Source organism: Triplophysa rosa, linkage group LG3 (assembly GCF_024868665.1).
Source record: "Triplophysa rosa linkage group LG3, Trosa_1v2, whole genome shotgun sequence".
Taxonomy (NCBI): Eukaryota; Metazoa; Chordata; class Actinopteri; order Cypriniformes; family Nemacheilidae; genus Triplophysa; species Triplophysa rosa.
This window is the reverse complement of record NC_079892.1, coordinates 8,681,226-8,695,989: the sequence shown is the minus strand read 5'-3', so window position 1 is coordinate 8,695,989 and position 14,764 is coordinate 8,681,226. Positions and strand designations below refer to the sequence as shown.

Sequence of the window (14,764 nt, the reverse complement as noted above, 5' to 3'; positions counted from 1 at the left end):
TGGGGCGTGTCTTAACGATTTTTCCTTTCATTGATTGTTTAGTTTATTCCTCATAAAATGTTTTATTGTTATCATTATATAATAATTATGCAGTGTATCATCCCCTAAGCATTTGCAATAGGCGTGTTTTATAATTTGACATATAATAATTTATTAGTTCCACTTATAAAACTATAAGAATGGTCGCTTTGTTCTTGCATTAAAAGGCACCTTCGTGCGTGTAGCCCATCCTGACCCTTCCGATCCCATCGCACAATGGTGCGCGTGCACGTGCTTGGGGCGTGAACGCGCCCACAGTCTGGACTGCCCGTCTGGTCGGACAGTCTGCAAGTCGGAAAGCGAATAGGAGGGGCGAGCGTTGGGGATGCCACAGGAATGATCCATTAAACCGCATACCCCACACCCGCATTTATGGATTTACTCGTATATGTAACGTTACTGTAGTTTAACCCGATGCAATGACGCGCGAGGAAGCGTAGCCCATCCTATTTTTTCCTTCTCATTGAACTTACTCAAATATCACTGACTGTTCATATAATTCACTTTACACGCGGAGCACATGATCGGTGAGTGGAAACATTGTTACGATGCGCTACTGTTTGTGTGAAGTCTGATTGAAAAGGCTGAGCTTTTAATGTTGCATTGCATTTGTGTTCTGGATGAATGGTGCATTGTTGCGCTGTTTGTAAAAAACAAATGTGCAACGATCACCATAAGGTACACTGAGTACCCAGTGCGTCAACCCCGCCATGAATAACTTAAATCTACTGATAAAATATGGAAGCAATAGGAAATGACACGGGCAGTTGGATTGGTATCGAGTTTTATCAGAATAGTAAAACAGCCTGAGAGGAGAAATACAGTACGAGAAGTGATGCCCTTCCACTCAAGTAGCCTTCTCGGGTGAACACAGACGTCGTCGTTTTACCATTGCTTTTACCTGTCTGCATTTTAAAAAGCGGGGGAATTGACTCCTCCTTGTGCTGTAACAGAACGTAGCTCGTGTCTTGACACGTTAAATGAACAAAGAGAAACTGGAATCGTACCTCAGGGAAAGTGGCGAAAGTGGAACGTACGGCAAAGTCGCATATTTAGGTCAACACCGTAATGCCTTTCACGATTAGATGCATCCGTATTTTTAAAGACCCCACATAAAAGATTTACGGCCGTGTGAGAAAATGATGACAGACTGATGCAAGACAAGTCTTTTGTTGTAGTAGCCTATTTTTTCCCAACGCTTCCCAAACGTTCCGGTAGGGAGCGCGTGTTGAGTTGTTGCTGAGGAACACATGGAGAATTAATAACGTAAACAATCGCATCGATCCGTAAACGAAGACGAAGTTTATGGGAATCTTTGGCAAAATAATAACGAAAGAGAGTCGTTAGACTGGAAAGCTGAAACTGGGATTGAGGTACTTAGAAATTTTTGCTTTATGTAAAACAGAAATTGCTTTTTTTAATAGAATAACGATAATGTTGAGGCGCCGATATAGCTCATTAACGTGACACGTCAGACCTAATACATTTTCAGTTTCTTAAAAAAAAAAAAAAAACATAACTCGTACGTTTTACCAATTTGTGTTATTATGTGCAAAATAAAAATATTCAAATGCTAAAAAAAATATATATATATTTTAAAAAGTAATGTGTATAAGGAGCCCTATTGATGGAGCTGGGGGGAATTTGGCTTGGACCTTATGGATATTTGACCCTAGTTCTGCTTTTATAAATAGGTTATAGCATAGAGACTGTTTACCGAATATGCGTGTTGTATCATCAACGGGTTGTGAAATGTATAGATATGTCCAAGTCTATGTGCTTTCATTCTGTTTCTCATGCTTTTGTGTTGTCAGAACTATCAGAGATGTTCTGAATGAAATGAGGATCTGCCAGCCTTTCAATAACAATGCCAGAAAATTTAAGCGGTGCCTACATTGATCGACCTACATCCAGATCATCCACCTTCAGCTTCTCTGCCCTGTTCGCTCTGCCAAACCACTTTCACATGGATGGGAGCAGTCATCCGTTCAGGAGGTAAAACTGCATGATGTCATGTTTGTCCTCACCTGGCCGTAGCCTTTTTGGTAAAAATAAATTGTTGTTTCTCAGCTCTTCTAACACTTGACACACACTCACATCCTGCTATGCATGCTCGTATCCTGTTATTTGTTTGTGCTGTCCGCTGGGCCCCTTTGTAATGTTTACAAAAAAACGAGCCACTTCTCGCAATGTGGGACGTTCTTGGTTTATTACGTAGAGACACTTACATTTATTAAGCATCAATATTATTATGCAATGGGAGATATGAAAAACACAGCTTGCTCAATTCTGGGAAGCAGGGTTGAATAATAGATCTAGATCAAATCTTTCCATTCTTCCTAGTTAATAAATATGTATAAAATATGATAAAAATACATACATTGTTAGTGTAAATAAATATATGTATTTTGGTTTGTTAAGTCATATTAATAATGCATATTATATTTAATCATATCAATGATTAATGTTAGTAATTTCAGTCTTATTAATTCTTTGGTTTATTCCATAATATAAGTGCTATACAAAGTCTTACGATATCATTTTTTTGTGAATGGGCGGGTTTATTAAAAGCCATTTCGCTGGCATGTTAAAAGATGTTCTCAAGAAAAGCAGAAAGAGGAACTCTTGTTACATCTCAGTGAGCTTCCTGTGCTTTGTTGTCCAAATGACCTCTTAAAATCCAGCTCACATGTATGTATTTTAGCAGACAGTTTTATTCCAAATGACCTAACAGTACATTCAAGGTACATTTCATCAGCTTGTGTCTCCTGGGAATCGAACTTCTGACCTTAGCGTCACACTCCACGCTACAAAAACCCTCCACCATGTTTTCACTCCCTTTTGTTAAAGTGCATATAATAAATGAAGGTTCCATGTTCACATCTATTAAAGGAATGTGGTTTATCTTTGTGGGTGGGTGTTTGACACACAGAAAGAGAGAGAGAGAGAGAGAGATTGTGGAAAGGATGGGACTGTAAGGAGGAAGGAAATTGGTTTCTCAACCATAAAACGATCCTCCCCTTTTGCTTCACACACCAGCTACATCTGTTTTTCTGTGTGTCTCCATAAACTCTCCCCTTTCTTTCTCTCTCACAGTCTTGCTGTTCTAAGTCTCGTGTCTTTTATTCCCCTTTTTACAACCATGAGGACTCTGTACCGGTTGAAGTTAGTGAGTTCTCCGAATTTGAGTCAACTGGGGAAAAGTGAAAAGGCTTCATTAGAGGAAAGAGGATCCGGGCCTAATGCCACATGGAACAGGTTAGTGTGCATGTCGCGTGTGCGGTGCGTGTCTGTAAGTGTCAGGTCATAAACCGAGCAAGATGTAATTTCATATCTGCACGATTTATTGCAGCATTCACAACGCAGTCATTGCTGTATTCCAGAAGAAAGGACTGGCAGAGAATGAACTCTATACACTCAATGAAGGCGTGAGGTAAGGCAAAACAACATGACATGTATTGTTTACAGCACAGGCAAAGCTGTTTGTTTTGAAATGGGCTTTTGAGGGTAGATTCATGAATTATTTATGTCACTAATGGCTACTGTTAGCGCTGTGTAAAACACAAGGTTTGGCCATTCTGGTTTGTAGGGTTTCTTATTATTAGCAAAGAGCAGTTGAAGGTTGAGGGAGAGACTCGAAATTATGAAACTATTACAAGAAGAAAAAGTTATGATATTACCTTTTATGTGTTTAATGTCTTAAAAATTGTGTTTTGTTTTATTAGGCAACTATTAAAAACAGAGCTGGGCTCATTTTTCACAGAATACCTTCAGGTGAGTGTAAAAGCTCAATAAAACGGAAGGAAGGAGGCGGGAACCGGCGAACATTCAAAACATTTAATCAAAAATAAACAAACAATAATAAGGAAGTAAAGGTAGGCCGGCAGCCCCTCACGGACGACTGCCGGCCACACAAACATAAACACATAAACAAAACTTAACATATGTCAGGGCCCGGTCCTCTCTCGTCAGCAGTCCCGTCGATTCCTCCATTTATGCTCCCAATCTCCTCCGTGGGCGATGCGGGACCGGCGCACACACAGCTGATTTCCATTATCACTCACGCCACCGGCCCCGCCCCACGGCTCCCGTCCCGCCTTCCTCGCCACAGTGAGAGTTTAAGACAAGTATCTATAAATGTGTGTTTATTCTAAACAGTAGTTTGAATAAATAAATTTTTTTCCTCATTTTCAGAATCAGCTGTTGACTAAAGGAATGGTCATTTTACGGGACAAAATACGATTTTATGAAGGTATATTTATTCTGATAATAAATTGTGTTTGATAAAAATAAAATAACCCGATAATGTACAATTTTATAAAATTATTAAAAAATAAAATTAATAAAAATGTGCAGTTGTAATTACACTGTAAAAGGAAAAGTCCACAAAAATAGAAATTTTCTGTAAGCTGGAGAAACAGAAATATATCATAAAAGAAAAAAACATCCTGTAAAATTACAGATATATATTCAATTGTTTTCCCCATTGTTCTTGTAAAATTGTTGTCTTTTTAAAAAAACGTAAATTTTCTGGCAAGTGGGGCACCAGAAGTAAACTGTAAATAAATAACGGGTTTTCCCTGTAAAATATCCCCCCCCGCTTTTCTTGTAAATTTGCTGTCTTTTTCTGTAATTTTATGTTTTTTACCTTATTTCAAAAATACATAAAAATCTGTAAAAAAACGATACAATTCTGTTTTTTACGCTGAAAATCGGTAAAAAAGAACACTTTTTTTACAGTGTATAAGGGGCTATTTTTGTCATTTGTCACAGTAATAATATTCTTGTCTTTAATCAAAATAGTTAATTTAGGATTTTGTTGTCTGACAAGACATATTTTAGTTCATCAAAGGTTTTCATGTTAACCTTAAATAGAAAGATTTTCACACACAAAGATTCATTTTTATTCAAAATTGCATAGATTTTGATGCGCTATAACATTACATAATATTTGTACACAAACCATACAAACTGGTATTTTTCCGCTTTAAACATTATTATTATAGGTCAAAAATTATTAGATTCTTTGGCCGAGACTTGGGACTTCTTCTTCTGTGATGTTCTCACTATGCTTCAAGCCATCTTTCACCCTGTCCAGGTACAGTCTATTCACACTGACATCTATCAATTAAAAAGTACATAATTATAAGGGTCTGCACCAATTACAACTGTGTTGTCTGCGATGCTTTTGAATCTGAGCATATTCATGATTCCTTAGGGAAAGGAGCCATCGGTGCGTCAGCTGGCACTGCTGCACTTCCGGAACATCATCACACTTAACATGAAGCTAGAGGAGGCTCTATCCAGACCACGAGCTCGCATTCCACCCTCCATCATCCAGATGCTTCTGGTGTTACAGGTACACACGGGCTGGGAGTGGGTCTGCACTTTAAGGTTCAAAGAATTTATGGAATCTTACAAAGTCAATAAAATGGTGTCTAGATTGTTTTTCATGAGTACAATCTCTATAATCTTTACCATCTGTATACCACATATCTGGGAATATATTATAGGCAAGTCCATCACAGAAATATTTTTTAATAAAAGTATTTGTCAAGTTTAATACAATTTAATAAAAAAATTCTTATACGTAGTGCTTTTCACAATTTTGCATTGTTGCAAAGTACAGTATATAGTAATTGAAACTACTGGTCAAACGTGTGGAAACCCTGGAGTTCCCAGTTCAAAACCTTCAAAAATGACCATCTGACACATCCACCCATACTATCACGAGCTACACCCAAAATAATAATGTTTGTGGCTTGAGAACAGGTCATTTGTGGATGATCACCGTTCTTCTGGGAGGATTTCAGCCAATGTGTCATATTGAGCGAGACATTAAACACAAGCTCTATGCGCCTGTAATTAATATAATTTGAGAAAAGAGAGTCAGCGTCCAACTCTTAAATATGTCATCTTCATGTCTCACAGGGGGTTCATGAATCTAAAGGTGTGAGCGAGGAATACCTGAAGCTGGAGTCTCTCATTCAGAAGGTTGTGTCGCCGTATCTAGGCACGCAAGGATTGTGTTCTCATGAGTGCAGCCCCTCACAGTGCTCCTGTTTTATCGGTGAGAGAATACATAAACAGTTTTTAAAGCAAATATTTTGTCCATGTTTAATGTTGGTTTTAGATAACAAGGGTTCACAATTTAATAATAATAATAAATGATTTAATAAATAAAAAATCTTCACAGAGAGGCGTTCCCAGTATTGCTGGTCCCAGACTGCAGACCTGCCCTCCAGTAATCCAGTAGTACGTTCCAAAAGTTACAACATCCCAATGCTGACCCCTGTGGCTGAGTATGACTCAGAGGTCAGCTCTGTGGGCAGCGTGGGCATCCGCCGTCACTCTGCGTGTGATGTCACTTCCTGCTTGGAGCATCAGGGCTATTCCGCCCTGTCTGTTGGAATAGAGACAAGCTCAACCCCCCGGCTCTCAGTCGATCATGACCTCGCATTGAACGGCGTGATGCGAGGGGCCACGGGACAGCCCGCTCTCATTTCTCCTTCCGTTTTCATACACACCTCTGCAGGTTGTCTGCACTCAGCAGACCCCCAGACGGTTCCATCCGAGGGGGACAAGGCCGTTTCGTCGCCCCCTAGCTGCTCTTCCAGTCCAGAGACGATCGTATTGCAGGGTTTGGACTCGCTGGAATCGGATCCTGATGGAATCTTCATTGACTTTTCTCATTGCCGCTCGGATTCGTTCGGAACCAGCAGGAAAACTAGCTGATGCGTCATCACTGTGGAATGAACTGCTGTGAAGAACTCCAGTGGAGAACGCAGCACTTTATTTGCGGACATTATGTGAGGTTTAAACTGGAATTTTATTTTAAATTTGCTCAAAAACACAGCTCCTTTGTGAATATATGGGAAAGGATTGTTTTCATAATGTTCTAAACCTGTGGATGTATTTCTGAATTTTCTACATAGATTTTCATAGATAATAGTGACACTAGGAATGGAATGTCTCCATTTTAGTTAACACACATTTTTAATGGATCTCGGATTTTATTTAATGGATTTGTGTTTTGTATTGAGATGCCAGCATCACTACATGTTAATCTCTTCCATCATTGTCAGTCCTAATGTCATGCACTTTTTATTGTCATAGGGATTTAAATACAAACTGTGTAGTGCTTTCTAAATCAATGCCAACCTCAGCTACGCTCTTAATGGTATGAGATGAAATTATGCCTTTTATGTTTTTTACTTTGTGACAATAACATGTGCTATTGACAATACAGTTAGTGCAGAAAATGGTACATGCTGAACATGCAATGTTTGTTTCTTGATCTTGTTAAGTTAAAATGTGATAAATAGTAATTAATTACTTGAGTTAACAGGGTTTGTCAGTTGAATTTAAGAATGTAAATACACCCATTTTGCATTAGTTGGTGAGACAGACAGATGAAAAATGAGGTTTAAGAAAATATATTTGATCCTAACCTGATGAATTTGAGATTCTTTATGAAATACTCAATTTAAAAATTCTTGGACTATATGGCTATAAGAAGCCATATAAGAGGGTAATTTTATATAAAAACAGATTAATAAAATAATTTAAGACTAATAATTTGACTACAAAGTTAGAACCACAGGAGGAAAGTTATTTTAATGGATTAAACACATGGATACATGATGTATTTTGTTAGATAACAAAAATACATCATGCTACTTTAAGAATATGTAGTTCTTAAAGTAGTTAAAACGTGATCGATTGTATAAAAAGGTTTAAGGTACTTTAGAAAAAATGTGTCCCTTGTATTTCCTATTTTTATTTTTTAGCTTTTGACCTTGGTTATAAAACGGATTAATTTCTCTGTAGTTTTATAGAAAGAAACTGAACATAGATTTTTAACAAGCAAAAAAAGTAAAAATGACAGGTTTACAGTGATACTCTTATTATGTTAATAATAACATGATAATTATGTTAATCTTAAAATGTTGCACTGATATATTTAAATGCTGTACTTTGTTTCATAATGATTTTATTGTTATTCATGTGTGCTTTGTGGACAACTTCAACACTTTTTAGTAAAATACTTTAATACTAAATGTTTATGAGTGTTTTGAAAGTACACGGTTGCTTGTGCGTAAACAACGTTCGGTCGACAAATGACCAAGCCTTTGAAAGGCATTTATATCCGACGATTTAATTTCTTTAGATTTTGCCATAATTTGCTTTGGCCACTATTGTTCCGCTTTTTGTAAAGAGAAACTGTTGACTTTGCATAAGAAGGAAGCATGAAAAACTTAACATTTCGTTTCGTATTCAAAGATAACTGGTGTGCGTATTTGTTTAAGGCCGAGGACGCTGACTGAGCCCGAGGACTAAACCAATGTGCGATCGATAATAGGGGTGTGCGGTTATTTCAAATAAAACTATTTTAAGTGCTTTTGACGAATATAATGCATCACTTGCTTTTACATTAGTGTTTAATTTATTGCAAATTATACTTTTAGTACCTATTTAGGACTTTTGTGATACAATAAAACGACCCCATTGCCATTCTCCCCCTTGTTTTGAATAGACGGAAGACAAAGGCAACCGGAAATCGGACTCCATAGTTTTCGTCAAATGGTTGATTTGTATTCAAGCGAAATGGTTTGTTTTCTTCAACCGTTAACTTTTCTATTTTCAAACTTTACTCGGTTGTTTCTGTGAAGACGTTTAGTGGATCTTCATTATTACTTTAAAACATGTTTCTTGTACCAGAAATAGTCGTTACTAAGACCTGGCGAAGCGATAACAGCCTGTATTCCTACGTTAGCTGGTTATTTCAAGCAAAAGCAGCGCAGACCAAGTTTTAAATGACACAAAGCGCGTCTGCATCTACGTATTTACTCTGTGCATTCCGTCCGCACGCGTTTGGACTGCTCGAATTGCCTTCGAAAGCGCTTTTCCACGATATTTATTTACATGTGGTCATTGCCGGCAGAAGACAAGACTAGTTTAGCTCACCGGCTAACTCCGCTAAGCTAACGAGCAGCCGATTCAGACATGGAGGTCCACGTCTCGAGCCTTTTCCCGGAGATCTTAGCGATGATTTTCAACTACCTGGACGTGAAAGGCAAAGGGAGAGTCGCGCAAGTGTGCACGGCGTGGAGAGACGCATCGTACCACAAGTCCGTCTGGAGGGGAGTGGAAGCAAAACTCCATCTGAGAAGAGCAAACCCATCACTCTTCCCCAGTCTCCAGACCAGAGGGATCAAAAAAGTGCAGATCCTCAGCCTGAGACGCAGCCTCAGTTATGTGATCCAAGGGATGCCGAACATAGAAAGCCTTAACTTGAGTGGATGCTACAATTTAACAGATAACGGTCTCGGTCATGCTTTTGTGCAGGACATCAGCTCTTTGCGAATACTCAACCTCAGCCTTTGCAAACAGATCACCGATTCCAGTTTGGGCAGGATCGCGCAGTATCTGAAAAACCTGGAACTGTTGGATCTCGGTGGGTGTAGTAATATCACCAATACGGGACTGTTGCTCGTCGCCTGGGGCCTCCACAAACTCAAAAGCCTGAACCTGAGGAGCTGCAGGCACGTGTCCGATGTTGGCATCGGGCACCTGGCTGGCATGACCCGCAGCGCCGCGGAGGGCTGCCTCAGCTTGGAGCATCTGACTCTGCAGGACTGTCAGAAATTGACGGATCTGTCGCTTAAGCACATCTCCAAGGGCTTAAACCAGCTGAAAGTCCTGAACCTAAGCTTTTGTGGCGGCATCTCAGATGCAGGGATGATCCATCTGTCGCACATGACCCAGCTGTGGACTCTGAACCTGCGGTCGTGCGATAACATCAGCGACACGGGCATCATGCATCTTTCGATGGGCACTTTGAGGCTGTACGGGCTGGATGTGTCGTTTTGCGATAAAGTGGGCGACCAGAGCCTGGCTTATATCGCCCAGGGTCTCTATCAGCTCAAGTCCCTGTCGCTTTGCTCGTGCCACATCAGCGACGACGGCATCAACAGGATGGTCAGGCAGATGCACGAGCTGAAGACTTTGAACATTGGCCAGTGCGTGCGGATCACCGACAAGGGACTCGAGCTCATAGCTGATCATTTGACTCAGCTGACCGGGATCGACCTGTACGGCTGTACCAAAATCACAAAGAGGGGACTGGAGCGGATAACCCAGCTCCCCTGCCTTAAGGTGTTGAACCTGGGACTTTGGCAAATGACAGAGGTGAAGGGGTTAGGCGACGCCTCTGAGATATTGCCATGCTACACCTCTTAATGTTTTCTCTACCTCAGTGTTGCCAGCATTGTCTTCTTTTTTCTAGAGACATGTATTAGACAAGGTATTTAAGATGCACAGTCTCATGTACTTTGTTATTAACGCCTGCAGAAGAGGCTTTACGTAGTTCAAATTGAATCAGCAATAAAAAAAACACTGAACAGCCTTCTTAACTGTAGAGTCTATAATGTTGAATTCCTTTTGAATGCCTTTTCTGTACTTTGTTTTAGAGCTTCATATTGAGGTGAGATGTTCTAAAATTTGCTTTATTCTTATTTCCACGAAAACACATTTTGTCACTGCAACTTAAGTATTTATCCTAAAAGACCAGCATTTACTATAATTTGGAGAAAAAACGTTTACTTTGTTTCTGGGCAAGGAAAAAACGTGCTTGTTCATTTTATGTTAACATGGAACATATGCAACTTTGTTTAAAAAAAATCAAAATGTTAGTTTATTTTCCTATAATAAATGATTAAAGTTAAAATTGCTTCTAACGAAACTTGTTTATTCCTGTTATTGTGAAATAAGCATGAATATTGCACACAAGCAGATGTTTTTAATGACATACACAATGCAAAATCCATATTTCTATTCTTCCATTTTCTATTCTTCACACTATTTTGAAAAATACAGTCCAAGCAGGCTGATAATAATGAAACGCAATGCTTTTGTGGTATAACTGCAGAGGTTCATGACAATATATGTATACGAATAAGTAGAATTTCACACACGCCTTTTTTCATTATTGCCATTTAGTGAAAAAAGGGCTTGTTATTGAAGCATGAGCGGCATAAATTTGTGTCGTTTATAAATCCATTTGTATATCACGGTTAAAGAGGTATCACCATTTATTAACCAAATAACATTGGCCCCCATTCACTTCCATAGGGACGCAAAACCACTGAGACATTTCTCAAAATATCTTCTTTTGTGTTCCACAGGAGTAAGCCATATAGGTTTTGATTGACGTGTGAGGGAATAAATGGTGACCGAATTTTTATTCTTGGATGAGCTATCCTTTAAAGATTATTTGAAGAGAAAAAAATCAATGAGTGCCATGCAATTCAGTTCTATCAATAGCGTCAGTCAGTGACAACTTTGGTCCTTCTGCAGATAAAAACAAACAAAAATCACCTGTACAGTAACTACATACGTGGAGCTTAATTTGCATAAAAAAATACATGTTTCTTAATAAAAATACTTGTGAGCATATTTGTATCCAACGCATTTTTATACATACAGCCGTGGAAAAAATAAGAGACCGTTCCAAATTTTCATTTCATCAGCATTTCTAGATGTGTTGTGGACAGTCCAGTGTCTGTTGAATTTCAACAAAATCAAACCTCAGGAGTGACAGAAAGTCATCCAATAGCAATGTGAAAGACTGACAGCATGACAAGACGCATGAAAACTGTGATAAAAATCGAGGTATCAAATGAAAAATAAATTTGGAATTTTTCCTGAATGTACAAATATCACTGTTGTATTGCTTAAAAGTGAATATGAACTTGTTTTCTTTGCAGTATTTGAGGTCTGAAAAAATACAGAGCACCTTTTATGTTATTTTGACCTGTTTCTCCAGTTTTCATTTTCAGCAAATAAATGCAAATAGAAACAATATTTTTATTTGAAATTTGGAAGAAATATTGTTAGTAGTTCACAGAATGAAACAAAAATGATAATTTTACCTACACACATACCTAGAAATAGTAAGTTCAGAAAAATCTCTTAATATTTTCTGCAGCTGTAGAAAGCACATGCACACATGCACATGACCAAAGCTCAATGAAAGCCATCCAGGATTTTTTTTAGCTAAGAACAAATAACTTTAAAGATTTATTGGCAACAAGCTTACAGAAGGACGCCAAAGAAATGCTCAATTTTTCACAGCATAACAAGCTTTAAAGTGAGTTTGAAAAATGCCCGAGCAATAAAATGTAAGTTGAATTACCTACGGCTACTCTTTTAGTAGTTCTCATAATTTGGCTGCCGAAACATCATTGGAATGTTTCAACAGTTTAGACTAGTCTCATTTCATTATTGTCAAACCCAGGATCAGATCCAAGCCACCAGACGTCTGCTTATTCTCAGCGAATGAGTTCAAACACATATGCCCATCGTCTCAGTGTTTTCTAGATGAATAAATATTCTTGTACTTGCATGTCAGCAGCTGTTTAAAGGTGTTCTTGAAGGTGACATTGCACAGGGCATAGCATGCCGGGTTAACTGTACTGTTTATGTAGCAGAGCCAGTAGCCAAAGATCCACATTGTGTTTGGTATACAGGTGGAGCAAAAAGTATTGATGAGGACCATGACGTTGTAAGGTGTCCACGTGGCCGCGAAAGCCACCAGGATGGCCATGATAGTCCTTGTTACCTTCCTCTCCCGGGAGGACATGCTCTTCCTCTTCCTCTGGTAACGTGGAATGAGAACGTTCTGTGACGCTAGACTCAGTCTTTCTTTGCCGTTGTTTGCGCTCTGACCTCCGTTGGTGTCTTTAGAGATATTTTGCAGGTGCCTTTGTGATGGTGTTTTGAAGCAGGTGAATTTGACCCAGGATCCTTTGGCTAGAGGAGTGGATGGGGTCTGTTTGCTTTTGATGCCTCCGTTGGCGCTTATAGATGTCACCTCTTCTCTCTGATTGGATGAAGGGAGGACACCGCCAGATAAAGAGTCATTCTCACTTTCTCGCTCTTCTCCTGCAGGTGGGTATGAAACAGTTGTTTAGTTTGAAAGACAATCATAACAGTACAATATTTTACTGTGTCATTTACCTACCATGACTGGTAAAAGAATATCTATATATTGAATGTGGCCTTGATTTGATCATATACTCACCAATAAATACAAACAATAATTTTTCATTTAAGCTGCAATCTGTAACTTTTTTGGGTGAAAAAAAAATAAATAATAATAATATATAAAATATTATTCAAAACGATAAACAATAATGTCAGACGGGAAATGTCCGTTTGGTAAATCCAGTTTTCACAAACACATATACACACAATATAATTTTACAGTTTTTTTTGTCAAATTACAGAGATAGACTGTTAAAGTTTTTGTGTGAGGTAGATAAAAGCATCTGCTAAATGATTCAATGTAAATGTACAGACAATTATTTTTACAGTAAGCATAACGAAATACATGTTTTCTTTTTTTATTTCATAATAATTGTTGATATTTTAATTCGACACTTTTTTAATACATTATATTACTATTAATATATTAATTTGATATTTTGACTGTTTTCACAGTTGGTATAACCAATGTACTTGTAATTTGTAATAATACCATTTATCCTACATTTTTCGTAACTTTTTCCTGGTATTTACTGTAAAACTTTGTTACAATGCAATATTGTGAAAAGCGCCGTAGAAATGCATTTAAATTGAACAAAAATCATAGTCCCCTATGGACCTGTACATGGTATACCATGTATATATTTTGAGCTTTATTGTCAACCCTAACAACTAGACAGTTATCAATAGAAAAGTTTAAAACACATTTACCTGTAGTGGCGTCTGAGCCGCTCTGCCTCCGAAGAACCGTTTCCTCCGCTCCATGGATTGACCTCCTCTCCACATTCCCTTCAGTCATGGCCACAGCCTGACCTCCATCAGTACTGTCTCGAGACATTATCCGGCTGTCTCTGCTTCTGACGCGACTGCGGCTGGCTTTCGAGATCTGCCAGTACAGTAACGTCATAGTGACGACCGGCAGGTAGAAGGCAGCGATGGCCGTACCGAATGTGACCACTGCATTGGAGAAGAACTGGATGTGGCACTGACCCTCAGGCACCGTCCGGCCTCCGGTGATGAACTGCCAGAACAGGATAGCCGGGGCCCAGAGAACGAAAGACAGGATCCAGGCGGCGGCGATCATCATGCCCGCCATCTTGTGGGTCCTTCTGACCGGGTAGCTGAGAGGTTTCGTGACGCAGAAGTATCGGTCAAAGCTGATGATGAGGAGGTTCATAACGGAGGCGTTGCTCGCCACATAGTCCAGAGCCAACCAGAGGTCGCAAACCAGCGGCCCCAAAGGCCAGTAGCCAATCACGATGTAGACGGTATAGAGGTTCATGGAGAAAACGCCAATGAACAGGTCTGCACATGCTAGACTGAACAGGAAGTAGTTGTTGACCGTCTGTAGGTTCCTGTTGACCTTGATGGAGAGCATGACCAGAACGTTGCCAATAATTGTGATCAGGCTTAAAGTACTCAGACCGAGAACGATGAGAACAAACTCAACCGTTGAGAATGGGCTGTTTGGAAAAGCACTGGTCTTGTTTGCATGGCTGGAGGTTGGGGCGAGCGTTAGGTTCTCCATCTTTCTTGATCTTGTTTATACACTTGGCACTGGATATGCCATCAAGGCCGGCGAGTAGAACGAAAAATTAAGTTGTTGCCCACAGTGCAGGGGGGTGTTTCATAGCTTAGGAGATGCTATGGAGCTCTCTGTTGTGTACCAACTTAGTCT

The 14,764-nt window shown here is 39.2% G+C and overlaps 3 protein-coding genes across 3 annotated transcripts; 2 read left to right on the top strand and 1 right to left on the bottom strand.

Annotated features, from left to right (window-relative positions):
• Positions 1-266: 266 nt before the first annotated feature.
• Positions 267-8,081, top strand: prr5a (proline rich 5a (renal)). The gene is made up of 10 exons (XM_057329855.1): positions 267-566; positions 1,854-2,034; positions 3,187-3,297; positions 3,392-3,472; positions 3,765-3,813; positions 4,234-4,291; positions 5,046-5,137; positions 5,258-5,398; positions 5,971-6,109; positions 6,236-8,081. Exons 2-10 carry the CDS (start codon positions 1,907-1,909, stop codon positions 6,772-6,774), a joined length of 1,338 nt encoding a protein of 445 aa, XP_057185838.1. The 5' UTR covers positions 267-566; positions 1,854-1,906; the 3' UTR covers positions 6,775-8,081.
• Positions 8,082-8,571: 490 nt separating this feature from the next.
• fbxl14a (F-box and leucine-rich repeat protein 14a) lies at positions 8,572-10,842 on the top strand. Its single transcript, XM_057329859.1, has one exon. It carries the CDS (start codon positions 9,046-9,048, stop codon positions 10,279-10,281), a length of 1,236 nt encoding a protein of 411 aa, XP_057185842.1. The 5' UTR covers positions 8,572-9,045; the 3' UTR covers positions 10,282-10,842.
• Positions 10,843-12,406: 1,564 nt separating this feature from the next.
• chrm2b (cholinergic receptor, muscarinic 2b) lies at positions 12,407-14,581 on the bottom strand. Its single transcript, XM_057330509.1, has 2 exons — positions 13,786-14,581; positions 12,407-12,987 (listed from the first exon to the last, which is right to left on the bottom strand). Exons 1-2 carry the CDS (start codon positions 14,462-14,464, stop codon positions 12,407-12,409), a joined length of 1,260 nt encoding a protein of 419 aa, XP_057186492.1. The 5' UTR covers positions 14,465-14,581.
• Between the last annotated feature and the right edge of the window lie 183 nt (positions 14,582-14,764).